The sequence below is a fragment of the Aquila chrysaetos genome, chromosome 11 (genome assembly GCF_900496995.4).
Source record: "Aquila chrysaetos chrysaetos chromosome 11, bAquChr1.4, whole genome shotgun sequence".
Classification (NCBI taxonomy): Eukaryota; Metazoa; Chordata; class Aves; order Accipitriformes; family Accipitridae; genus Aquila; species Aquila chrysaetos.
This window is the reverse complement of record NC_044014.1, coordinates 7,317,122-7,343,397: the sequence shown is the minus strand read 5'-3', so window position 1 is coordinate 7,343,397 and position 26,276 is coordinate 7,317,122. Positions and strand designations below refer to the sequence as shown.

Below are 26,276 nucleotides of genomic sequence, written 5' to 3'. Positions count from 1 at the left end.
AATTATGTTCCAAAGCTATGTATAATAAATTATTTAAAACAGAATAAGCCTAAAAATTAATACTGACTTAAAGACCACAAAGTCCAGAGTTAAAAGTCACTTGAACATTTTAATAGATGTTAAGAAGTAATTCAGTTAACAGACTTTCTTGATTTTACTCCTGATAAACTGAAAACCGTGCTCTCCAGTAGTATCCAAGTTATAACTAGTAAAAGCAATTTTAAAATATTTCAGAAGCTACTTTATGTAATTGTATATGTACAGGGCATACTGTAGAAGAGAAAGAAGCTATTCAGAGTTGCTTTGGGGACAAACCAAGCATTAACAGAAGCTGCTCACAACTACATAATGAACTAGAGGGTATCTTACTACTTAGGTATCTCTGAGTAAATGGAAAACTGCAGGTCACACTCCACCTACGGATGAAATCCAAAATACAGTGCCTATACCCCAAGCACACTGTTGTACGTACTGCCATCTCTCAATTATTTTTTTTTTTTATTTTTAAATAACATAGAACAAGTAGATGGCAGAGACAAAGAAAAATTTTATTTTATGGTATATATGGATCGAAGACAAGACGTGATGAGCACACCAGACTGGCAGCCCACCTCATTCCTCTCAGGCTGTGGTACTGGAGACATACTCCTTCTACCTACTCCCAGAAGCTCCACCTGTGGCATTTACAAAGACAGAACAGGGTGAGGCAGAATAAAACTAAACCTCAGATGAATGACAGTGGTAATGACACTATGATACTATCTGACCACCTCCACAGTGTTTATGAACTAATATTGCACTTTACAGACTAAGTAACCAATATGCAAATGAGTTAATTAACCTGCAAATAGTCTTGAAAATAACTCATGGCAGAATCAAAGAAGAGACGTGTGGGTTCCCATGATGAAATGCTTTAATTGCAGAAAGATACAAGATGCTTTGAAATATTGTTGAACTGAAGTAAGACACAATACCCAGAATGGCCTCAGGATTTTTTTGAGGAATGGAGGATGAACTGTATTGGAATAAGTGAGGTATGAACCTGCAGCACTTCAGGTACTCTGAAGTTTGCCCCTTGATGAAGGTTTAAGCTACTTCCTAATTACAGTGGCGTCCTTGGGGCAAGATCCAGGACTGCAGTAATTCCAAGAGTAGCAGATGATATCTTATAAGTTCAAACTCACTTGCTCATAACTCAGGATTCACTTGCAGAAACTATGAGTTGGCTATCCTAAAAATCTCTTTCTGTCCTTCAACATTCCTTTCAAAATAGATTTATTTTGCTTGGCAAAGATGTAATTTTTCTGGCAGAACAATGAAACTTTTGCATGTTAGAACAGAAGATTTTTTTTCCTGCCTTTGCAGTGATCTAATAGAACTTCAAAGTAAGATATTTTAACCAATCATACGTAAGTATGGCTTAGGCAGATGTAGTCAAAGTTGTAACTATTCAATAATGCACTTAAAATTATAAAGTGTATTCCCATTAAATGTAACTCAAATTAAAACAAATTATTCCAGAGATCTTTATCCCATTGTACAAACTGTGCTCTTTAGTGCTTAATTCTAATATATATGCAATATTTATATTTGTGGCAGATTGACCCTGGCTGAACGCCAGGTACCCACCAAAGCTGCTCTATCTCTCCCCCTCCTCAGCTGGTCAGGGGAGAGAAAATATAACAAAGGGCTCGTGGGTCAAGATAAGGACAGGAGAGATCACTCACCAATTACTGTCACGGGCAAAACAGAATCAACTTGGGGAAAATTAACTCAATTTATTACAAATCAACCAGAGTAGGGTAATGAGAAATAACACCAAATCTCAGAACACCTTTCCTCCAGCCCTCCCTTCTTCCCGGGCACAACTTCACTCCCAGATTCTCTACCTACCCCCCCTCCAGCAGTGCAAGGGGACGGGGAATGGGGTTTACGGTCAGTTCATCACACATTATTTCTGCCGCTTCATCCTCCTCAGGGGCAGGACTCGTCACACTCTTCCCCTGCTCCAGCGTGGGGTCCCTCCCACAGGAGACAGTTCTTCATGAACTGCTCCAGTGTGGGTCCTTTCCACGGTGTGCAGTCCTTCAGGAGCACACTGCTCCAGTGTGGGTCCGCCACGGGGGTCACAAGTCCTGCCAGAAAACCTGCTCCATGGGCTCCTCTCCACAGATCTGCAGGTCCTGCCAGGAGCCTGCTCCAGCGCAGGGTTCCCACGGGGTCACAGCCTCCTTCGGGCATCCCCCTGCTCCGGCGTGGGGTCCTCCCCGGGCTGCAGGTGGAGATCTACTCCCCCGGACCTCCCTGGGCTGCAGGGGGACAGCCTGCCTCACCGTGGTCTTCATCACCACGGGCTGCAGGGGAATCTCTGCTCCGGCGTCTGGAGCATCTCCTCCCCTCCTTCTGCACTGACCTTGGTGTCTGCAGGGCTGTTTCTCTTACATGTTCTCACTCCTCTCTCCGGCTGCCGTTTCCATCTGTCCCAGCAACTTATTTTTTTCCTTCTTAAATCTGTTATAACAGAGGCGCTACCACTATCGCTGATGGGCTCAGACTTGGCTGGCGGCGGGTCCATCTTACAGCTGGCTGGTATTGGCTTTGCTGGACACAGGGGAAGCTTCCAGCAGCTTCTCACAGAAGCCACCCCTGTAACCACCCCCCCCCCCGCTACCGAAACCTTGCCACACAAAGCCAATACAATATTATTTTGCAGAATAGCAACTTCGACATTTCCACAGAACTTGAGCCCTTGCACAACTTTGAGAAATACAGGGATGCACAGCTGTAACAATGGAGCCATCACCAGTGCACAGCCTAAATGAACCTTCACAGCACAGGCTCACCTGCAAGTTCTGCCCTTTAGAAATATCATCAAAATAGAAAGATCACATGCATTCAAATCTACAGTATAATAAATTACCTTTCTCTCAGCTAAATTATATCGGGTCCATCTGACCACACATACCCTTCTACTTCACTGTGATAACATCAGATTCACCTTGAATAAGGTTCCTGTATCCCACTCTTTACTCCCAAATCTAGTCCATGCAAAGCACTTGACTGAACCCCACACGCCAACTGCAATTAAACAGGAAGGGAACTGCTACAGCTGGCGTCCCCGAGATGTGGCTGTAGGTTGTTGTTTGTTTGGGTTGAGGCTTCTTGGGAGGTTGGTTGTTTTCTGTTATTTTTTTTGTTCTTTGGGGTTTGTTGGGGTTTTTTCACCTGCTGCCTATTTTATTATTAAATTGACTGATGAAGTTTGATCATATGTTACCTTTTCATTACTTTAACCCAGGTACATGTCAGCTATTGATTTAGAACTTCAAAAGCCATTTGCATGAAAACTGACCTTCCCTCTGGCTTAACCCTCACACTTGCTGTTACATCAAACTCCTTGAGATTCTGCATTTTTATTTTCTTTTAAACAGAACCAAAAATAAATTCTTAGCAAGTTAAATTCTTCAAAAGTTTGTAATTAATTAAAATGTACGTTAGAAAAAAAACATAAAAAGTTGTATTTATTACTAGGCATTTGCCACTAGGCATTTAATGAAGCCACAGATTACTTTTGAAATATTCATTACATAGCCCAAAAGCTTTATAAAGTATCTAATAAAAATGCCACAAAATAAAAATTCCAAGTCTTAATAACATGGAAAATATTCAGTGTTGTAACAAGAATAAATATGAAAAACAAAGCTATAAATATAGAACTATAGACTTTTGGACTTCTATAACTGGAAAATAAGGTGGTATTTTCATGTTTACAATTTTATGAAGGCTTACTGAAATAGGAACATTGTTCCTATTTCTTTACCAAGGAGCCAGATTAAACATGTAGTCTCAAGTAATGACCATCATTTTCCAATTAAAAAATTCCCTTACTTTGAGGTGCTGCAACTTTATCAACATGGAACAAGAAAAATAAGAAACACTGCTGCAACTTATTTTAAAATAACTTAGTTCTTTGATGAAAAGTTTAGTTCAGTGACAAAATTTGTGTGTAGATTAAATGTTATTTAAAGAATATGACGGTATTCTATGATACTTCATAACAGTACTGTTTCCAATATGGTTACAACACAATTACTTAGCCCTGTCAAATCACAGCTACCACTTCAATATTAGTGATACCACCCTTAAACTGGCAAGTGTGTTATTCTCGATTATTCCATCAGGTCTGCAGAGCACAGAGGATATAAGAAAGATTAATAGCTACAAAAGCTATCCTATACAGCCCTTGAGTAGGGTAGGTACCTGCTGAGGTCTAAGACCAGACTGACATTAACGTGCCAATTCAGTATTCTGAAGAGGAAGGAATGGCTGATTATCCTGCAATAGCAGAGCCCCAGCACACTGCCCACATGCTGGAAAAGAAATGGAACATACTGCAGTTGATTTTCACTATCGGTTATCTCTGTCTACCAATATTTGGAAGGAAGAGAGGAAGGAAAACACTGGTTTAAGGTTAGAATGGGAATTTGAAGTGGAGGTAATGGGATTAAACTATTTGCCTATGTAGAATAAGCCAGAAATTAAACACTGAACAGATTCACAGTCTTGTAGATGCACAAAAGTCTTTAAAAATTACTTTTAACAAAGAACTTGATAATAAAAGCATCCCTTCCCTACATCTCAAAAAGGACCCTTTATGCTATAGAACCCTCTTGTCCCCCAAAACATTTGCTGCCCAAAGCTGGTATTTCAACAACTTTATAGCTGGGAAAAAAGTAAATTAGCTTTTTGTTGTAGAAGAATTCTAACAGAAATCACCCCATTTTAGTCTGGTACAAATACACTGGAATGAATCAGTATTTTCTCCTAGTGCTCTGCTACCTTGCTTCATTTTTTGAGGCTCTCAGGAAGGAATCTTCTCATTTCATTTTACCCATCCAGACAAGTAGGCTGATTCTAAAGACGGAGAGCAAGTCACTCCATAGGCAAGTAATTCTGCGGGTTTTTTTGGTGGTTTTTTTTTTTTTTTTTTAAAGAAACCTACCATTTTATTTTTCTGTATCATTCTTAAACTTAAAAAGCAAGAAGCATAGCTTTATGAAGGTGGCAAAGTGAGGTTGTGCAGGTTTTCTTCTCATACTGATTTTGCACACTTTAAGGAAAAAAAATAAGCAAAGCAGTGTCTAGGGGCTGAGCAACATCCAGTATATTACAGAAGGGAAAAGCCTCAGCAATCGAATAGGACATTTTTTTAACAAAATATTGCTTCTGCCACCACAGTAGTCACTCTGTGTCTCAAAGAAAAAAGAACAGTGATTTCAAATGCTTAAGGGCAGATTATATATTAATGCTTTAGTTCAGATTAGAAATGTGCTTTTGAAGCAAATTCACTGATCATCCCCACTTACTGCTCCTTGGTTCATATGACAGAGCTGCCTTGGAGCGTATTAACTTAATTCCTTTTGGACAAGATTAAACCAGATGTGCTCAAACTACTAACTGGCATTCTGTCCACAGGACCAGACATTAGCAAGCGTGAAATACAACTCTCCAAAACACGTGTTAAGGCGACCACTGGGTCCTCAACACCAACACACAGGCCTTTCATACTCTGTAGATCTGCTCCCTTTGCACCACACCACTTATTAATGTAGACATAGACTAAAACGTGCAAGGAAACCTTCAGCTCTTCCTACAGGGCACATACATTTCAAGATATAAAACCATGGTCATCGAACTTCTGCTGCACCAAACCTATAATGAAACTCCATGCTTTTTTGCCAGGACACTGGGCTACACTGACTTTTGATCCAGTTCAGTACAGCCATTCAAAAACAAGTTCATTTATGAAACTAACTAGTATTTCTTTATGAAACAGAAGCATTAGATCTGACACGGAAATGAGAAGCACAAAGAAGAACAACTTCTTGAATGTAAATCCAAAAGGGCAGCATACAAAAAGCATGGGGGCAATGCCTTCCATAAGAAGCTGCAAAATAACAGGAGTGTTTTCCCCCCTTTTCAGGGGATTTTCTCTGCAGTTTGTGGGTCAAGGCAATGACAGCTTGCTTCTCATATGCAGATCATTTGAGACAGATGTCAAATTGGAGGGGAAAAAAAGAAATGCCAACTAGAGCAGGGAAAAAGCCAACCCAATCCATCTTTTTCTTGTCTATCTCTGCCAAAGGGTGAGGCATGGAGAGTGAATTAAAAAAACCCAACACATCAAAATAAACCCTGTGGTCTCTGTTGCAACTGTATAGTCAGGCTATGAACCTGGCATCAATCACAGTCCTTCTCTCAGCCTTTTGCACTGCTGCTCTTCTCCTGGGGTATTCACAAACAAAAGCTAGATATGGAATTTATTAACTAAAGGCATTATGTCATAGCAGTACACAGCCAAAGAGACAAGGGTCCCTTGCTTGACTGAGATCAACAGGCTTCTGGAGGTCAACACAGCAAAACACATCTGCTAAGTATGTAGATCTGGACGCCCATGGAGAAACACACCCTCTCCCGCTTACCCACTACACAAACAACAGGAAAAAATCTCTGCACAGGAAACATGCTCCCTGCTACATCTATCAACCTCTAACAGTTATAACTTGATTCATTCTCTGTAATTTTGTATTAAATTTGTACCTGCTGCAACCAAAAAGGACAGTTGCACAACTTCATCATCAAAAAGCTGTTAGCAACCTTCTCCAACTTTTGAGTTAACTTTTCTGGTACTTTTCAGAAAGCACCAATGCAGTGGAAATAGCTTTCCTGACATCTTTATAAAGGAAAACCTTTTCCAACATAAACAGACCTTCTATTGAACTATAATATACCCCCAGCAAAAAAATAAAAATTAAGAAAATGGAGCGGCAAGATCTCTTCACCACAGCTGAATCCAAGTGACATAACTGGGAAGAAAGCTGTCATATGTAAGAATCTTCAGAGAAAAGTTTTTCCCAGTAACTAATTAGAAACTGCAAACATAATGAAATAGGCTGTGATTCCTCACCCTCCTCCAGACTTTTTACAAAAAATTTTTTCTTGGAAAACCATGAGAAAAGCTGCTAGTTTTACAGATGATGCATTTCTACACTGGGTTTTAGCTCTGAACTCACACAAGCACTGATATGGAAAACGACATTCAACAATTGCCTACATGCTATTAGAATCTACATACAGATAACTGCTCTGTATGCTCAGGTTTCTGTAGCTAATTCTGTAATTATCTTGATATATATCATGAACAAAAATCTGACACAGCCAGAAGCTGAGATCTAATGCTTTAATCCTCAATAATCATTTTGCCTATATTTCACATGTTTTCAAGCCCATGCTCTAGTTCTGAATCAGTAAGTTTCAAGGGAATTGTCTTGTTCACAGGCCGTGTTATCACCTTGGATCCTGATAACAATTTTAAGACCCATGAAGTCTTACGCCCTATTTATTCTATGGCATTTTCGCCATGCCCCAAGAGGTTTCCTTTCCTCTGGATAAAAAGGATCTGCTTCTATGATTTATTCCTGACACAGTAGATCAAAGATGGGAGCACACAAATATTCACTGCTTATCCCTGTCAATAGGAACAAAAACAGAAGTGTTGAAGAAAGCGCTTTTCCCTCTGATAGAGTTCACTTGACTTCCTAGTTGATTAACTTCTGTCCAGAAGTTCAGGCAGATGCTTCTTTGGGAAGAACCAGCTTGTACTGAATGATATCTACCAGTACATTGATCCTACAAGAGTAGAAACCACTTCCTGAACTCAAAACACTTAACATGGAAGGAAAGAAACAGCTCATACACACACAGATAGAAATGGATGAAGTACGACAGCGATATGCTAAGGCTACCACTTATTTGGAAGTGCCATAATCAATCTGATACATCCCACTTCCCCCACGAACACCATTTTAAGTGAAGAATAAGGAGACTCCTTTTCCTCAGATTGCCTTCTAAAACTGCTTTCACCTATATGACCAGTTTCAGTTATAATTGCTTTTCTTCTCAATATCAAGATATTGAGAACCTCATCAACCCTGTCAGTTCAGGACTCCAGCCTAGCACTCACCTTCCTTTCTCTAGTTTCTGGAAAGAGAACAGGGGTAATTACAAACTCTTGTAATTGTAAACCAAGTGATCTATCCACCAACCAGAAACAACAGTATACTGTTAATAGCTTTTCCTCTTTTGTTAGATTCAAAAGCAAGCTTGTTTTGGGCGCTAAGCTGCCAATATCCAAAAAGAGAAGAGTGGCAGTTACTTGCAAATACTCGCTGCCATTGAATTTTACCTACCGCAAGTACTAAAGTAGAGTTTCAGGAGCTGTTACTCATTTTCACTACTGAAGACAGTTAACATTTGCAGTAATTGCCATTCTTCTAGACACAAGAACAAACAGGCAGGATGTTTCCAGGGCACTGAGATTACAGTCCCAGAAACCCAGGTCTAACCTACTAGAAGAGACAGTGGCTGCATAAGGAGAGAAAACACATACTTCTGAATTTTACTGCTTAAAGTCATCTTATGCAGAACTCCAGCAGGAACAAAGACAACATTCGCCACCATCCCTTCCCTCGTGACAAGGGGGTATTATCCACATCTTTTCCTCCTGCCATTTCTGAAGCTTCTTGTAAATAAGATGCTACATCTTTGCTTGTTACATTCAGTTAAGTAGTTCTGCACATAGCAACTTCTCCCAAGCCATTTAATACAGCAGTCTTATCAGCAAGAGCCAGCTTTGGCTTTGTAAGGAAAATGATCAGGTTATATTCACTTAGTTCAAATGTATCCACTTTGAACAGCATTGACTTGGTAAGTATGTGTGAGTGTAAAAGTGTTTCACAAACACAACTGTGTTCATGGATCTGTGTATTATATTTTTTTATGTATTTCCTTTAAAAGCTCAGAAGTGCTCTAGATAGTAGAGCTTTTTTTTTAAAAAAAAAAAACATTTCCTCTATCAAAAAAAAAAAAAAAAAGGAACCAAATCAGTGTTTGTGCAGGCAAAATTTATCCACATAAAGTTCACTTGGGCAATATTTCTTCTGTAAATAATGAATTCACAGCTTAATCACTCTATTTTCTGCAACTAAGTGCTCAGATAAGTGCTCCCACCACAGAGACCATTGTACCAGGAGTTCATTTTGCATCTTCCTGCTTTCAACCACACAGCACAGAGACTAGGGCCGACTCAACCAGTGGGAGTTTGAGCAAGATCAAACACTAAGGAAGAGATCTGTGCTGCACCGCTTTTCTGACATTTTTTTTCCCCATCTTTTGAAGTGGAGCAAGAACTTTTTCTTAGATCAAATGAACCTGAAATGTACTTACAGTCCTTCCTGAGCACAACTTCAAATAGAAATGCCAGCTTCCAGGCTCTGATAGAATGACAAGATACTACAAACAAAAACCCCTTCGTATGAAAAATATAGCAAGAGCAGATATTATTCTTGTCCTCTGAGTCTAGATCATAAACTGATTAAACTGATTTTGTTGTTCATTTTTTAAAATAGAGGAAGGCATGCTGCTTCTCACTGAAGTGGCAGCTGCAGCATCTCTTTAAAAAACAGCCCCAGGATTCCATTTCTCTATATAGACCACAATTTCATTGACTTTAATTTCCTAAGCATACCCACTCAAAACCTTATTTCCCACCCCCCTCACCCCCCCAAATACAAAAACACTTTTCTATTGAACCAAATCTATATCAAATATCAGGAAATGGTACCACATACTGACAATGACATCGGGAAGTAAAGTAATTAACAAACACTGACTTATATCCTATTTTCATAGAGCCCTTACACTTCCAAAAAATGAAGGTAATATTCTTATGTATTACGGTCTGAATTTCAGCAAGTTAGAAAGAACAGCTGACAATGGCAGAAAATTATACAACACTAGAACTTTTTCAGCACGTCTACAGCAATATATCATGTGCTATGTGTCTTCAATTATTTCCCAGGAATCTGTTAGCAAGGTTAGAGTTTTATTTAGGCATACTTTAACTCAATTTAAAGATCATATTATCCAAGATTTATCCAAGTCAGATCACAGTTAAGAGTTTAAACATGTCAGTATATATTGTCTTACTTAGGAGTAAGATGAAAACTAAATAACTTAGTTTTAATAAACTGACGGTAACACTGAAATGAAATCCAAGGAAGTTGCATATTAAACAATAGCACCATATACAGCAACACAGTCGGTGACAGCTTATTTTTATTTTTCAATGTTTTCTTTTAATTTTACTTCTGCAACTAACACAGAGCTGGGGAGAAGTATTTCAGGTTTCACACACACAACCACAGGTATTTTCCTTTCAATAGTTCATCTGCAATTTCTATTTGATTCTCATATTATCATCCACAGAAAACGAACTACATAGCAACACACATCTGACATTACTTACATTCTAAAGATTTGACTGGTGTTACCTTTGCTTTGTCATTGAAAAAAAAAAAAAAAAAAACCACCAGATTAATGTTTTCATTGCCTGAAAAATGCACACACTTAAAATTAAATGTATTCAATTTTAAGGCAATATCAGCTGAATTTTCCATGATCCTGTTACAGCAATTATCTTACCAGGTTTCAGGATACCATTAAACCTCTTTGGCACAAAATAAAACATCAGGTCCATGGGTGGGCATTCCTCATTGTCCTGCTATTTCCAAGGTGATCTGATCTGCTACATGGCTAAAAGCATTTCTTAGGGAGACTTTTCCAGATGGCAAGAACAAGATGGCATCAGAGCTGATGGTCTCCCATCATTCTAGGGTACCAGGCTCCCTGCCCTCAGGGTAGTCACCTTGTTCACCCACCCTTCTCCCAGGATGCCAACTCACAGTGACCCTAAAAAAACATAGCAAAGCTCTTTTCCCCCAGCCCTTCGCTGGAGATAAAAGGACATTACTACCCAAGTGAAGGCAAAAGGCAAAATATACTCAACTCTAATCACCCATCATTTGGTCTCCATTTAGCATACAGATAGCGATTGCTTCACAAAAAAGAGGAGGGGAGCAACTAGATGAAAACAGAGACACCGAGTAGGGCTGGGTCACAGAGAGGAGTACCCCAGGCTAGATACTGAACTCAGCACAGGGCACAGGAACTACCCAGTTGCACGAAGCACCTACAGTTGCAATTCTCCCAGCACGCTGGTCAACTGCTCACCACTCTGCAAACTTTTCCAATTTGAACTCCAAGTCCGATTATCTCTGCCTTTGCTAATTGCCCTCTTGAGGAGCTAACCAGGTCAGAAGCAAGGTCCCCATGGTCACACAAGCACACACTGATGGTGGCAGGTTGCAGGCAAACTCAGTGGCTCACGACAGGAGCACTTAATGGGAAGCATATCACTTGAAATGTATTCTATTTGCATTAACCCATTAGCTTAACAGAGAAACTGCTGTCAGCATTATGCAGTTCACTAACTACCAGGGACTACTTGAGTACAGCGTGACAATAACCCCAGCGGTATCACAATTCTTTGACCACACCACATTCTTAATGATACCTGTCAATATTTTGATAATGAAATTAAAGAATAACAACATAAGCAACAGGAGAATAAAGCATTTGTTATGCCATAGTCATAAGCGAAAATATATATTGGTTCCCCCAGATACTCAAGAAAACCATGACTTCATACAAAGTCGTATTTTTGGAAAAAAAAAAAAAAAAGTTGAAGTGTGCCACATTTCTTCACGTGGACGCCTTAAAAATGAAGTTGTATTTAAGTTCACTAATCATTTCCCACTTTCTTCCTATTTGCTGTGGATTTCTGCAATATCTGAAAGCACTGTCATTTTCCAGAGTCCCACTGTAAGAAAAATTCAATAGGTTTACTTACGCATTAGGTTGTAAATGTGCTTTTCTGCAACATGTTCCGTAAACAGCTTTATAAGGTCATCTTTTAAGTCTCTGTTAAGCTTGGTTTCTATGTAAAATTTATTCTGGAAAATAAGACAGAAGTTTTCAGGTTTGTTTTTCATAATAGCAAACAGTAAACTTACTTTTTCCCTGAAGAAAAATAACTCAAAATTTTAAAGCTGTAGAATATTTGAGCTGTAACGTGCTTCCTTGGTGACTGCATTTATAATAAATAGAACATTCCTGTACAACAAAAAACCATATATTTAAAATTAAGAATGCATGTGGTACTATTGGTAACAAACCTATTTACATACAGGCATGCATATGGGTTTTTTTTTCCTATATCTAGAGATATATCTCCATATCGATCGAGATTGGGGAGTTTGCAGAAAAAACACTTCGTTTTAGAACCTTATAAACACTCTAACACCAAAACAGGGCTGGACATCATGTTTATAACAAAAGAAAACATTTTTACCAATGCCTAAAAGTGATTAAGCCATTAAAATAGGTATGTTACAACAATAAATCATCAGTACAGCTATCCACTTCTATGGTTCATCGATAATCTCAGAGAACAGCTACTCAGAATTAATCAACTGTGGAAATAAGTGATATATACAAATCTATACAAAACTCAACTACATTAAAATTTTTAGGATTCAATTATCTTGACACACTCAGCATTAATAATAAATTAATCTCTTCAACCCTCAGAGGAAATTCTATTCATGAGTTCCTTGAGGGCCTCTATACCTAATATACTATTTGGTGTTATGCCTCAGTTCCCAGCTTGCAATTAATAGTAAGATTTCTTGTCTGTACTTTATTCATAGGTGGGTTTTAAATGCTGGAAAAAAATAGTTGTTTCAATATAAATCTTCTATCATTACAACACTAACATGAAAGTAGAACAACTGAATTCATCTGGACAACTTGTGTAAAAGAGTTAAACAAATACTGTAACAGAAAAATCAAGTTAATCAAAAATAACATACTGGAACACTTATCTGAGAGATTTACTAGAGGAAGGGATATCTTAAGGGAGAGAGGTTTTTCCACACTTTAAATCAAGATGTTCTCCTAATTGCTAATGTATTTAAACATAATTGGAACAAACCCTCAGAACGCTATTAGAGCAATCTTTACATTTTTTCGTGAAACCCATTCTCTTGGCCATTACCAAAACTATAGACATACCGTAATAAACTGTCCATGCAGAAACCACTTAAATTTTCACGGCAAGCATTGAGCAGTAGTTATTTACCTTTAATGAAAACTGAACCTGTTCAAACAAAGGCAAAACGAGGGCTGAATACACGGTTTAGGTTTGTTGCAGTAATGGACAACAATCTTAAAAAGATTTTTAAAAAATTTAGTAGCTTCCTACCGCCAGTTCCCTTCCTGAAGCTATCCTACCTGTAGAGGTTTTATCAAGGGCTATGACTCAGTTATTTCCCCCTCACCTGGGCCTGTTCTTCAAACAGAGATTGAGAGAAAGGCTCTGCAGACAGAATAACCTGTCTTGTAAGAAACAGACTAACTTAATTTGTAAAATTTTTGGTCAATGGTGAATTGCCAATGCAACAGAAATTGAACAGCAGCTGAAGATACACATCTTCTAGGAGGTGTTAAACTACACACCATACTACAGTTTTTCATCAGGCTTAACTTCCTAAACCATTTCCACCTTGAGCTTCCTGACCACATATTGCCATGTCCCCACTGGTGCAACACACAGGCGTGACCAGAGCATCTCAGCACAAGTCTACTGACCTGAATCAAACCTGACAATGTCAAACTACTGATTCTTATGAGCTGACAGATGAGATGCGCCCGGCTAAGGAAATAACTTACTCAGTTCCCTTCCCAGCCTCTAGACCTTCTCGCATTAAAAGCAGCTGGCAGTGACATGTGCAAACTGTGATGCTTTCTTTTGTTTAAGAGTTGGAAAGCCTATATCTTAAGTTTCCTAACTAGAAAAGCAACAAAACCCCCCCTGTAGTTTCAAGGGGAAGAGTTACAACACAATACTTATACATAGAACAACTGTAAAATACTCTTCACATTTGCTTACTTGGAGACACCTTTCCAAAAAGATGTTACACTTGCATGGATTTAAACAGACAATGAAAAATCACCTAACGTAAGTACTTCATTTCCAATCCACAGTGCTGAAAGAAGATAGCAGAAGAGCTGTCACCTTCCCCATTCTTGTTAGAGGAAAACCAGGAAGATTTTCTGTGTAAGATGTCACTACCTAGGCTGTACCAGTATTTCTTGAAAAGTGTGTCAAGTCACCTAAAGGTCTAACTGACAGGTAAAAGGTAAGCAGACAGCAATAAGTGAGAAAGTCAGATACGATATAAGCATTTCTTCTACAAACCACCATAACATAAAGCAATCTGGCACACATTAAAACACATAATTGTGTTAATATTAAGAGGAGAGCAATAAATCCTTGAAAGAGAAAAAACAGTATATAAGAGTGCTTATCATCTCATCCACATATATATACTCACATATATTTGTGTATAGACACACACAAAATGCCCTCTAGCTGATAAGCAACAAAGTGCAATACCACCCAGTAAGAATAGTAATATTTTAGAGGCAATGAAAAAATTCTTAACTATCCTAAAACCATGGTGCTCACAAATGCTAGGCTCATTTAATGCCACAAGATAACAGATTTTCAGCTACATCTCTAAGCATAATTAACGATTGAGAACCTATTAGAAAAAAGTATATCATCCAAATGCTGACTTGAAATTTTCTTGAAGTGGAAATATGATTTTTATTCCTTCACACATGCAGCATACTGTGATATGTACAATCTGTAAGCATCCAGAATAACCTCATTTAGATTTATAAAGCAAACAGTTATTCACTAGGAATTATTCTTAGGAATAAAGCACTGTGTGCTAAGCTGACTTCCAGTTTAATTTGCTTTATATGCAGTTACGTCCCAGAACATTTGAAGAAACTTAAACCCACAGAATTTTGGAGGGACAAAAGTGCTCTGCATCTCCATGCTTTCTTGAAAAGTCCACTGTAGCAGCGTAAGACTGAAAAAAATCCATCACCACGCGAAAAAAACCAACCACTAGTGCTCCTAGCAAGAGAAGGAAAAAGAAAACTCCCTCAATTGCAAAGTCAGCCCTCCTAACCAGCACTCAAAATAAGCTTTGAAACACACCTTGGTCCCATATACAAGCAGGTTAAGAAAACACCTTTCCTGTATTCCCCACCATTCACACACAAGAATATGGTTTGGTACATCAGGAAAAAGAAGAAAAGTGCTGCTGTTGATATCAAAACACACAAGACTAAGCCTAAGGCAAAATACTACGCCTTTTTTGGCCACCAAGGGGCAAAAGCATGTTACAGTTGCACAAAAAACCTCTAGGTTTTCCTCAGCTTCCTAGATTTTAAAATATTTAAATGCATATTAAAAGTCTTCCTAAGCAGCAACATAATTATCCTTTCAGAACAAAGTTTATCTGTGCAACTCAACAGCCTTGGAAACTCCTGATTAAAGCAATCACATCACTACCAAAAAAGGAAAGCCCTGCCATCTCTGATAAAAAGGCAGAGTTCAACAACTTAGTCCTCTTCACTTAAAAATACACTGAAAGTATCTATTAAAGTAACTGCAAAGCTGTAATTTATACCTAGCATAATTAGGCTTTCACCTCTTCCAATTGTTTTTTAATTGTATTTTCTTGCCTAAATAAAGGAAACTGCTGCTGCTGTATGAGAGAAAACTTGATTAGATGCTACAATGTAAAATTGCAAGAGTAGCTGTACATAAAAGTACTTCCAAATACACACAGAAAAAAAAAACTGAGGCAAACATTTTTTCATCCTGACTTCTCTAGAGATATTTTCCACATCATGCACAGCACTGATTAATAAATTATTTCAGAGAAAAAGTATGAGACTTAATTTGACATCAGCCTACAAAACCAGCTATATAGCTGAGCCAAATCAGCATTGTGTTTGGCAGCAAGAGGAACTAACACATAAGTCACTAACTCTACTCAAAGGGGGCTTATAAGAAGGATGGGGAGAGACTTTTTAGCAGGCCTGCTGCGATAAGACAGGGGGTAATGGTTTTAAACTAAAAGAGGGTAGATCCAGACTAGATATAAAGAAGACATTTTTTACGATGAGGGTGCTGAAACACCGGCACAGGTTGCCCAAAGAGGCGGTCGATGCCCCATCCCTGGGAACATTCCAGGTCAGGCTGGACGGGGCTCTGAGCAACCTGATCTAGTTGAAGATGTCCTTGCTCATTGCAGGGGGGGGGGCTGGACTAGAGGACATTTAAATGTCCCTTCCAACCCAAACCGTTCTATGATTCTATGATAACTCTCAGGCCTAACTTTAATTAAGTCACTTAAATGAAAAGTGTTTGCATTAACAGAGTTTTACTGCCTGAACAAATCACTAGTCATGCTTTAAAGAAGCTTCTCCTTTAAAACCATAGCGTACTTTCACTTTTCTTTGTTCTCAAATTAAAAAGTTACTATCTAACTACTTATTTTACAGGTCTGTTTATTACTCATTAACCATTTTTACTATGTTCAGGTATCAGTTAGACTCAAACTCTAAAAAAGAAACGATGGGATACAGAGCACTCCTCATTTGAAGATACAAACACTACATCACAAAGAAAGATATGGAGATCTATTCGGCAATTTATACCTCATCTGGTCATACAGACAAAGCTTATGATGGTAAAACCTGTCTGTTTATATGTCTATCATGAAATTTTTTCAACGATAGTTACTGCAGTCTTAATTGTTAAGAATAGATTTGGACCTCTGTGATGGAAGAACCTCAGTGACAGAACAGAGCATTCAATAAAAGTACACACCTGAACAGCTTATCTCCACCTGTAAATGGATATTAAATTATGAGATTGCTTAAACACCTGTGTGCAATAAACAAGCGAAGCACACAAGTGAAAAAACAGTAGCATCTAAAAATATCTGAATGCAATAGGGGGAAAAAGTCTCTTCCTAGTTTTTTCCCCAGCATTTTACGACAAGAACCAGGAGAAAAATAAAAAAAATCATCACCAGGAACACATCCCTTAGCTTACAAGTGAAGCTGTACCAACTGGATTTCATTCTGTATAAACTAGATAAAAGAGCAAATTACAAGACACCCAGCTCAAGAAAGGCAAATTCTTCCTTTAATGCAACAAATGTGTACAGTAACACTATGCCGAAAGACTGTAGCAAGTTACCTGGTTTCAGATACATTCACTGAACCATAGGAGATCCTTCTACTGCTTCCCAAACTCTGGGAAGCTACCAATGAGAATAATTTTAAAAAGAGTTTGAGATTTATTTAATCTAAATCAGTTTAAATAGTTTTTCCTTTTAAATAAAGTTTCTTTCCCAACAAGTATTTCCTTTATTTTTATTTATTTATAATGCCAAGGCAAGGACAGTTTCTAGGAGAAGGACAAATTTCAAGCCTAAGTTATTCATTACCATAAAAAAAAAAGGAATAAAAGTCTTGGCACTTTGACAAAACCAATGCAAATTATAAACTTCTTCAAAGGTATAGAAGACTTCATAATCTACAAAATCAGCACAACAAACACTTATAGCCAATGGTTTCTGAACCTCTGCAAGTATGCCTGACAGTGCTATGAACATAAGTTTGTCTTCATCCAGTCAACCAATGCTGTAAATTGCTTTATCAAGGGACACGGACATTTCCAAGAGACATTTCTTTCCGTCTTGTCTGAATCTGTGCAATTTAAAAGCAAGAAGCAATCATCTTTGTAACCTGCCCAAACTACCAAGCCAACATATAACAAGCCAATAACTCTCTCTATTCAGAAAGATATAAATAATGACCTAACTATTTGGGACAGCTTTTTTGCAATCAAAATAAAAACCATTCCCCCACTCCCAGGAAAGAAATATTAGGGTAGAAACCAACTGCAAAACTCCACATTTGAAAGCACGACTCCCCCTTCCTCTCCCCATACAACTTCATCAGTACTGTTATGCAAGTAGCAAAACCAGGCATGAATCATAAGTTCTACAAGTTAAAAATCATTACAGCTGCATTTTATTCTTTTCACTTTCAGTCAGCATCTTGTGTATGGACATACTTTATTTGAAAAGAATTTTCTAAAACTTACCATATATATGAAAAGAGGCACAATGCTCTGCAATGCTCCCATATACTGTCCAAGAGCTACGTTAAATCTTTCAATATAGAGATCTGGAGGGCTGGCCTGCAAGAAACCGTAAAAGTCAGGTTGCAATTTGAACAAGAGAAAGATCTGGAACAGCATGGGCTATGCTTTCATAGCAAACTCAAAAAACTACAAAGTATTTGATACACTAAGTCCACACAAAGCAAGCCACACATCATTCCAGAGTTTCTTCTATAACTCCCTCCAGCAAAAACAGTTTTCTTCAGTAACTGGTTTTTGCCTAGGACTATGTGTCAGTGCCCAGCAAAAGGTGCATTCAATAAGAAATACAGTATGCCTGTAACAAACTAACATTTAGCATATGCAAATCAAAACACTTATTGAAGACCAGACCTTCATTTTGAAAGGACTATCTGTCACGCCTAGAATCCATAACCAAATTTCAACGAGTGCTGCAGTGTGTGCTCCAACCCCCCTGCAAGCTTTTAGTCCAAGACAGTAGGGTGGCATTAAGCTGCTGCTTTGCATCTGAGCTGGCAAGCAGCACATCCTCCAGCTCCAGGGAGCACTGTCCTTCACAGGAAACATTTTTAAGTTTTTGCTGGGTCACCTAAGGCAAGGCAAGTATTCAGGGCGTAGAGCTGGAGGGACTATGAAGCAATGGCTTCAGATAGAGCTCCACATCTGGCGTCCTGCACTCCAGATCAGGCCCATGAAAATCTGCTGCAGTGCTCCAACACACAGCATTACCCTGTAGCCCCAAGCAAAAAACTTTGCTACGCAAAACCTGAATGTGCCAACTTTATGATAGGCCTTGTAGAGCCCACAGTGACAGCCCTGCTATTTTCCATGTACAATACTATCTTTCCCAAAGGAGGAAATAAGGAAGCTAAAAAGATCTGCTCTGCAGCAAGCTAAGTTAAATTGAGAAGGGAACCAGAAAAATGGGAAGCACTAACCACTGTTTCTTTTATAAATATTTATTTGGAAGGATGCAGGGGAGCTGTGTTAGAGCATTCAGGAGTGCACTTACACAGGCAGGGATGGAAGTGGAGCTGGGGTAACGTGTTCCTCCGCTATCCCCCTCTCCATCCCACCCCACCCGCATACAGTGCTCTGCTTCTGGCCCCACTCCTCCTGCTTGCCCTACTATGGTCTTTTCAGACAGAGGTGGGTAGCTGCCTGAGTTTCTGCTGTTCATATACATATACACAGCTACACACACCCAAGGACAAAGTGTTGCTTGCTAATGAGAAGCAAAACTTCTCTGCCCTTGCACCATTTTCCCCTCTGACAGCACCAAGCCAGAAGAGGATAGAGAATGCAGCAGTGACTGGGACCTTGCAAGAAAACAAGCTCAAAGATTTTTCTAAAGCCAAAGCGTCTGTGGCATGAGAAAAACTCAAGGCTAGCTGCACCTCAACCACCTTACTGGAACTTAAAGCTCTTATCTTTACAAAGCAGATTTTTCAGCCTTTTTATGGACATTCATCAGAGGCCCTAAGAGAACAGTTAAAATTTATGTTGACTTTTTGCTCTATTAAGTATTCTAAGTTTATTAAGTTTTTTTGCCTTTAAACTAGCTTCTTTTGCCTCCTTCCTTAATATGCTTAATGAACACGTGGGTAATTTTCACAGCAAACACCGATAGAGAGCAGACATTTCAGAAAGGAAAGCAAAACTGGCAAAGGAATAAAGAGCGTTATTCCATATGCTGTTGCCAAAGATTATGTATGGTTATTCCTCATTTTGATCATAAGCTTTTAATCTTAGTGCAGATGCAGTTCTCAGGGGTGGCCAAACAAATTTTAGTTCAAAATGCCAACAACGTATAAAAGCAACTATGAACTCCAAGGACTCCCTTTCATATATAGTTACATATATAATTTGTTGCAAATAACATGCAATGAAATCTGCATTTCTAAGCAGTATGTATTCCTGCTTCACTCCTTTTTAACCTCAACTTTAAATATGGTTACACTCTCTGATTCGTAAAAGCTTGGTATACAGCTTCCAAGATTAAAGAAAAAGGAAAATTCTACTTCAAAGAACATGTCAGACAAAAGGAGACCATAGCCTGACACAGGGCACCACTCTTCTCTCACTAGCAGTTTGCACTTTTCATTAAAAACAAAAAAACCCCAGAGACAGAAGTTGTCTGGACAGTGTGTGATTTAATCCCATGAACAGACTCTAGGCAATGGTAGACAGCCAGTCTGCCAGCCTTTTTACAGGGGACATTAAGGATTTTTCCTCCACCGAAGATGAAAACTTTGCTAGCTCACCTAACAAAGCCTATGTCCCATTAAGAGAGACATTTTAAGAGGGAACAACGACTGCACACCCAGCTGTCTCCTGAGAATAACCTCAAGAGTCCTTTAATGGAAGGATACCTGGAAGCTGTTAACCACCACTACCACCCTCCAACCAAGTGGAAAATAAGTGCTCTAGATAAAGACAAACAAGCTAAGAAAAGTCCTGACAGCTTCAGGAGGAGCACTCACTAGTGTCAGGCAAGTATCAAGGCCTTGGTCTTAACTCCTGGAATGCAAAATCACAGTGTTAACTGCTTTATCAGCATGAGATGTTACGTTTCAGTTTTGTTCTTATGATAGTGTTCCATGTCAAGCCTCAACAGTCAAGGAACTAACAGGAAAGCACATACTACCTGACACTGCTTGTTAAAAAAAAAAAAAAAAAAGCTTGACAATCAAACTCTCCTTGCTTGACTTGTAAACTAACAAAAAACCCAAGCCAAAGAGAAATCAATAATAGTATTTTCACAGCTCATCTATGAATTACCGTAACCTGTGTGGGGAAAACAGAACCATCTGTTTTCCGTTCATTAGGGTGTTACTGTGTGGCTGCTCAAAACTGCTAGACTGAAATCAATTACTACTTTGAGCATAGGAACTTTCTCCACATCTCTACATTGACATTAATAAGACAGTAACTGGAGTGGGACTAGCTTTATAGAAACTACATGAATTTTACAAACTAAAAAGCAGTGCATGGCACCACATTCATGAGTAAATAGATGTTGCTAAGATTCTTCTATTAAATGGCCACCATTAGAGTGGAACTTCCATTTAAAATCTGTATTTATTCAGCTATAACTATTACAAAAAAGAAAGAAACTGCTTAGGCTGACATTTTTCACTCTTGGTTCTAGTCCAGAAAAGATAACACACACATTCAGCTGTTTTCATTACTGGGGGAGGGGCAGAATTAAGCATGACATTTACTTCTTACAACACCCCCCACCCCCCCCCTCCCCCCAATAAACATTAAGTCTTTAAATCCACTCCTATCTTACCTGAGGAATGTATTACAGAAGCTATTCAAAGAAAGAAGAATATACTGCTAGCATAAGGTTTTCCAGGAAAGAAGAGAATCCTTTGTTCCTTCACTCCCCATCCTGAACCCTATCAAACTGTCAATTCAGTTTTGGTTTTTTTAAGACACTCTATACAGGGAGACAGCTTAAATCCTCTCCTACATTTGCTCTCATCTACCACTCAAAAGGTTAAGAACAGTTTTCCAGTAGCAACTATACAGTGCATCTGTCCACGGGAGCACTGAACGTTTGGTCAGGTTTCTCAAGTTGTGATGCAGTTGCATTTGCTTAACATCTTCAGCTTGGTTTTGAGTCGACTACTTCTTAGCATAAAATGCTATGGCTGCTGTTAAAACCTGATGTTAAAGACATCATTTAATCTACTTACACACCATAGTGGACATCTCAGCACCGGGAAAAATGAGAAGTAACAAGAAAACACATTTGAGAAAGGATGACATGTAAGACAGACATCTTCAAACAAAACAAAGCAGTTAGAGACCCAGTGTACTAAATCACCCTTCTCTTATTTAAAATCTAATACCTAGGCATTTCAATGAACTTGTGGGCAAGAAACTGTATACATGAAAAAGATGTGGGTTTTTTCAGTTTGAAAACCAGTTTGAATATCATTCTTTTAACCGAACATATGAATGAAACCAGAAGACATGCTGCTGGCTCAAGACAACTCAGAAATGGCTCACAAGAAAGAAACAGTGACAACAGTTCTTTGCTTGAGGAACACAAAGTTAATCTGTTTATGAACAGTTGTCTGGCACAATCAGCAATATATTCAGTAAAGCTTACATTCCTATGTAGAATGGAATTCCATTTTCCTGGGAACATGCTCACTGCCAAAATGCCAGCATACATGCTGCAGCATCTCTCCCATGCCTGCCAAGTGAAAAGGGAGAATGGCTATGACTACACAAATTAACCTGCTATTCATATAAGTGGTCTGAATCTTTTAAACCAGTGTTTGTTCTTTCTCAAGAAAATGTAATTTGTTCACTTCGCCTTGCAGACTATTTATATGATGCCCAGGTCCACCTCACTAGACAAGAGTACTATTAAAACTTTTTATAAAAAACAGACATCAAGCCAAAGTACAATTCATTCAAAGACTGACTGCGTCTTCCTATTCAAGTCTGCACTCAGAACTGTTCAAAGCTGTACAGCACCGTGACATACTGTCGTATAATTGTCTTAGAGCAGGGTAGCAGATGTGGGCCACATTTCCATTTTCATTCTACACGTTTGTAAAACAAAAAGACGTTGTACCTAAGGACCACAAAAACTTTGTTTAATAGTAAGAGATCTTCAGAACCTCTTCCATCTAGTAAATATATATCCATTTGTGCTGTATTTACTTACATCTTTCTGTAATTATATCAGGGTCTGCAGCACCCAGTGTACTGTGGCAAGGGACTAAAAATAACTGCAGGAATACAAGCCTTTTCAAAAAGCTGCAGGCAAGGATGCTTCTTTCAGGTTAGCTTCCTCATGACAATGTCATTTTTAATGGCAATTCTGGCAATACAGTGACCCCTACTTCTACCTCAAGTCAAAAGCCATCTTTTTTATGTCCACACATGAAGATGCACACATTTCTAACACTTCTGGTTTCTGCTGAGTTCTAATACTGATCATTCATTTGATCTGATTCAATTCAGTGTGATTCACAGCAGTAAAGCCTTGTTTCACACACAATTAAGCAATGTTCCCCCAACAAAACTGATGGATAAATGCCTATGGCACTGGATGTTTGCATTTGTTGGTTTTTTTCCTTTTAAATGTTATAGACCAGATAAACAGCCAGTCTGAGTCTCCTCCTCTTTAAAAAACGGACTGTCGATATTAACAGATCATGCAGTTGACCCGAATGAACTTTAAGAAACACTAGTGATTTAACATATTTAGTAAGAAAAGAGTTAGGAAATACAAGTTCTCAGTTTCCATTTTCCACCTCTACTTCTGATTTTTTCTGTAGGCAGAGCATAGAGGAGGCAGAATTGTTTTCTACATCAATGTTTGAGAAACTACTGCAACTATGGAAATTATTTCAGGGAATCAACTAATTTCAAATTAACAAGAGCTAATTTGAGTGTTATTTCTATGCTACAAGAGATGAGACATGAATCATGAAGAAGGCTGGCTATTTCTCATTTGGCTAGCAAGTCAGACAACAATGCCCACACAAACAGTGTAATAAGAATGGGCTTCTTCACATAGACGGAGTATATAGCCTGGCCTTCCACTAAGAACATTACTAAAGTCTAATCATAACTTCATTAGCAATCTGATGATTTACTAAGTTTACACAAAAAACAGCCACAGATGATGATGTCAAAAGTTCTATTTTACAGACTGGCATAACTGTTCAATTACAATATAGCACTATATAAAGGTAATGTAATCATCAGCGTACCTTGAAAGGAAAGCAAAATGTATCTACAAAAACAATCTCGGGTAAAATTACCTTAAAAGTATAAATATCAAGAACTGCTATGAGGTGGTACCCAGTACCTAACACTGCCCACGGTCAGAAGTTCAGTTCTACCAGTCTCTCAAAGCACTACTTGAATGCATTTTTCAACCACCCTGACTATATGCAAAGCTCACAAGATAAACGTGACAAGCCACTTAAGCTTCATGCTTTTACTCCTGCAATCAGAAGAAATACTGGAAGTTACACAACTGTTTCTAAAAGACAAATAAGGAAGTTCAGAATCTAATCTGAAGTTTGGAGTAAGACATCTGTATTCATCAGATCAGTGTTTCAGAAAGAGTTGGGGCAGGAAACGACAGGCTCCTCACCACTGGATGGCAAAACTCTATATAATCACAGGGGACAAGTGGAAGGTAAACGTGAGACAGAAAAGAAGAAAGGAAAAGGCAAGGAAGGAACAGATTGTCCACAACAGATATGGCTGACATATTTTTAAGAACAGATGGCAACCGACAGTGATGTGGTACAAGGCACTCGGTTCCCAGAGACTTGGCACTCCTCAAAACAGTGGAATAGCTTTTACAGTAACCTGACTCCAATGCATATTCTTCCAAGGAAACAATAGGTGAGAAGATATTTTCACACACTGCGCTGACGGGTTTGAGAGCTGACAAGACAGAAGGCTGAGAAGTTGTAAGGATTAATATGAGGCAGGAAAGCTTTCTGGCATTGCACAGCGAAGACCCTAAATCTGCAGGTCCTGGGGGACACACGGCAGCCACGCAAATTACCTACCAACACCAGTGACTGCTCAGTTCGGTCATGTTCATTAGAAAAGAAATATATTGTTCATAATAATAATAAAAAAAATACACACACATATTCATACATATCTCAAGACATAATAGAGAAGAAAAACCCCGAGCCCTCTGGAGAGCTCAGGAGCTTAAGTATATTACAAGCAATTGGCTCCAAATTTAATCCAATGCTTTTAGACAGATGGAATTTAAGCAAGAAATTCTGGTGGTTTAGCTCTACCACTTCTGTTTGATTTAAAATAGAAACAATGCAAGAAAACCGGTGTTTATTTACTCAGCAAAAGACTGATTCTCACTTATTAACTTCAATGAACATAAAAATGACACACAGTTAGCGAGTTCAACTGTTTCTGGTCAAGACAAAAAAAAAAAAAAAGCAACACACACACACAAACAAAAAACAACACATGCCTTCTTCTCTAAATAAAAAAAGGGTGCAACTTGACAAAGAACTGCTTTTCAGCTCTCAGTCATTTCCTAAAGGAATTGAGATTATTCTAACTAAAATGAAAATATTTCACTGCACTTGCACAAAAAAAGCTACTTTTGTCACAGGGCAGCTCAATGCCTCAATGCATGTTGACTGTCAATGCCTAAAGTACTGTCCAGTGTCTTCTGCTGAAGAGATATGTAATGGGCAGAGTACTTGATTTTAAATGACTTTATCAGAGTGCATAAGAATAAGGTAAGCCAGAAACACTAGTGCCTAATGCAAATATAGTTTTATTCATTTTAAAAATAGATGTATTTAATTTGAAAGCATATGCCTGTGTATCCACCCTACCTCATACATCTGAATGACTCAGCACTTACCCACAAAAACAGCTGTCATTATTTTAAACCACAACATAATGGGCTATGTCCATTACCAATAAAATGTTTCCAAATAAAGCATCTTGGAAAAATCATCTGTATACTACAGGCTTTACAGACCTCAAGACAACAGGAAACACGTTCATTTGTGTTTTCTGCAGCCACCCATTATTTTATTTTATTTTTTTTTAAGCACACAAAATACAAAATTCTGATCAACTCAAGAATTAGGGAAATTTAATTCTCAACTACTGGAAGCTTCACATGGCAAAACTCAGTCTTACTAATGCAAAGAAACTGGTCATACATCAATTGCAAGAAAGGAAGTCTTTCCATAACTGAAACACATAACTGAAACAGCCTGAAGAGAGGATCATTTACTTACACACATAAGTGAGGAGGGAGCTACAAATGTCTTGGGATATAGGAGGCCCCATATCAAAGAGCTGATGGTCTGATGACAGGCAACTCATCTCATCTAAATGTACTACTACTACTCAGGAGGCAACATTCACTGCTTTTCACCCAACGTCTAACACGCAGAGAATACATCAGCCCCACCGACATTTTCGTAATGCCATACTGCCACCACTGAAAATTAGATTTTTAGTTGAAAACCTGTGAAGCAGACCTTCAAGGGTACACGTGGTGACAAACACCAATGCCACGCAAGGTGTCTTGCAGTCTGGGAGAGCAGAAGTCACGCAGGGGATGACCAGGGAGTACGTGCATGCCCCTGTGTGACCATGGGGCCCCGGCGGCAGCATCCAAGACACCCAGCTCGGGGCCCCCGAGTGCCCGCCACTCTTCTGACTTCAGCTGAGGCCAGCTGGTCGGGCA

At 38.7% G+C, this 26,276-nt stretch overlaps 1 protein-coding gene across 5 annotated transcripts in view; it reads right to left on the bottom strand.

Moving 5' to 3' along the window:
* Positions 1-26,276, bottom strand: part of CACUL1 (CDK2 associated cullin domain 1) — a 53,042-nt gene that overhangs the window by 12,489 nt on the left and 14,277 nt on the right. For 2 of the 5 annotated variants that reach the window (XM_041127321.1, XM_030031528.2), the window contains exons 4-6: positions 22,164-22,250; positions 18,002-18,097; positions 11,810-11,912 (exon numbers count right to left, since the gene is read on the bottom strand). In XM_041127321.1, coding sequence (XP_040983255.1) covers positions 11,810-11,912; positions 18,002-18,097; positions 22,164-22,250 — 286 coding nt within the window. The remainder of the gene's footprint in view (positions 1-11,809; positions 11,913-18,001; positions 18,098-22,163; positions 22,251-26,276) is intronic. The other 3 variants (XM_041127322.1, XM_030031529.2, XM_030031530.2) reach the window with 2 other exon arrangements.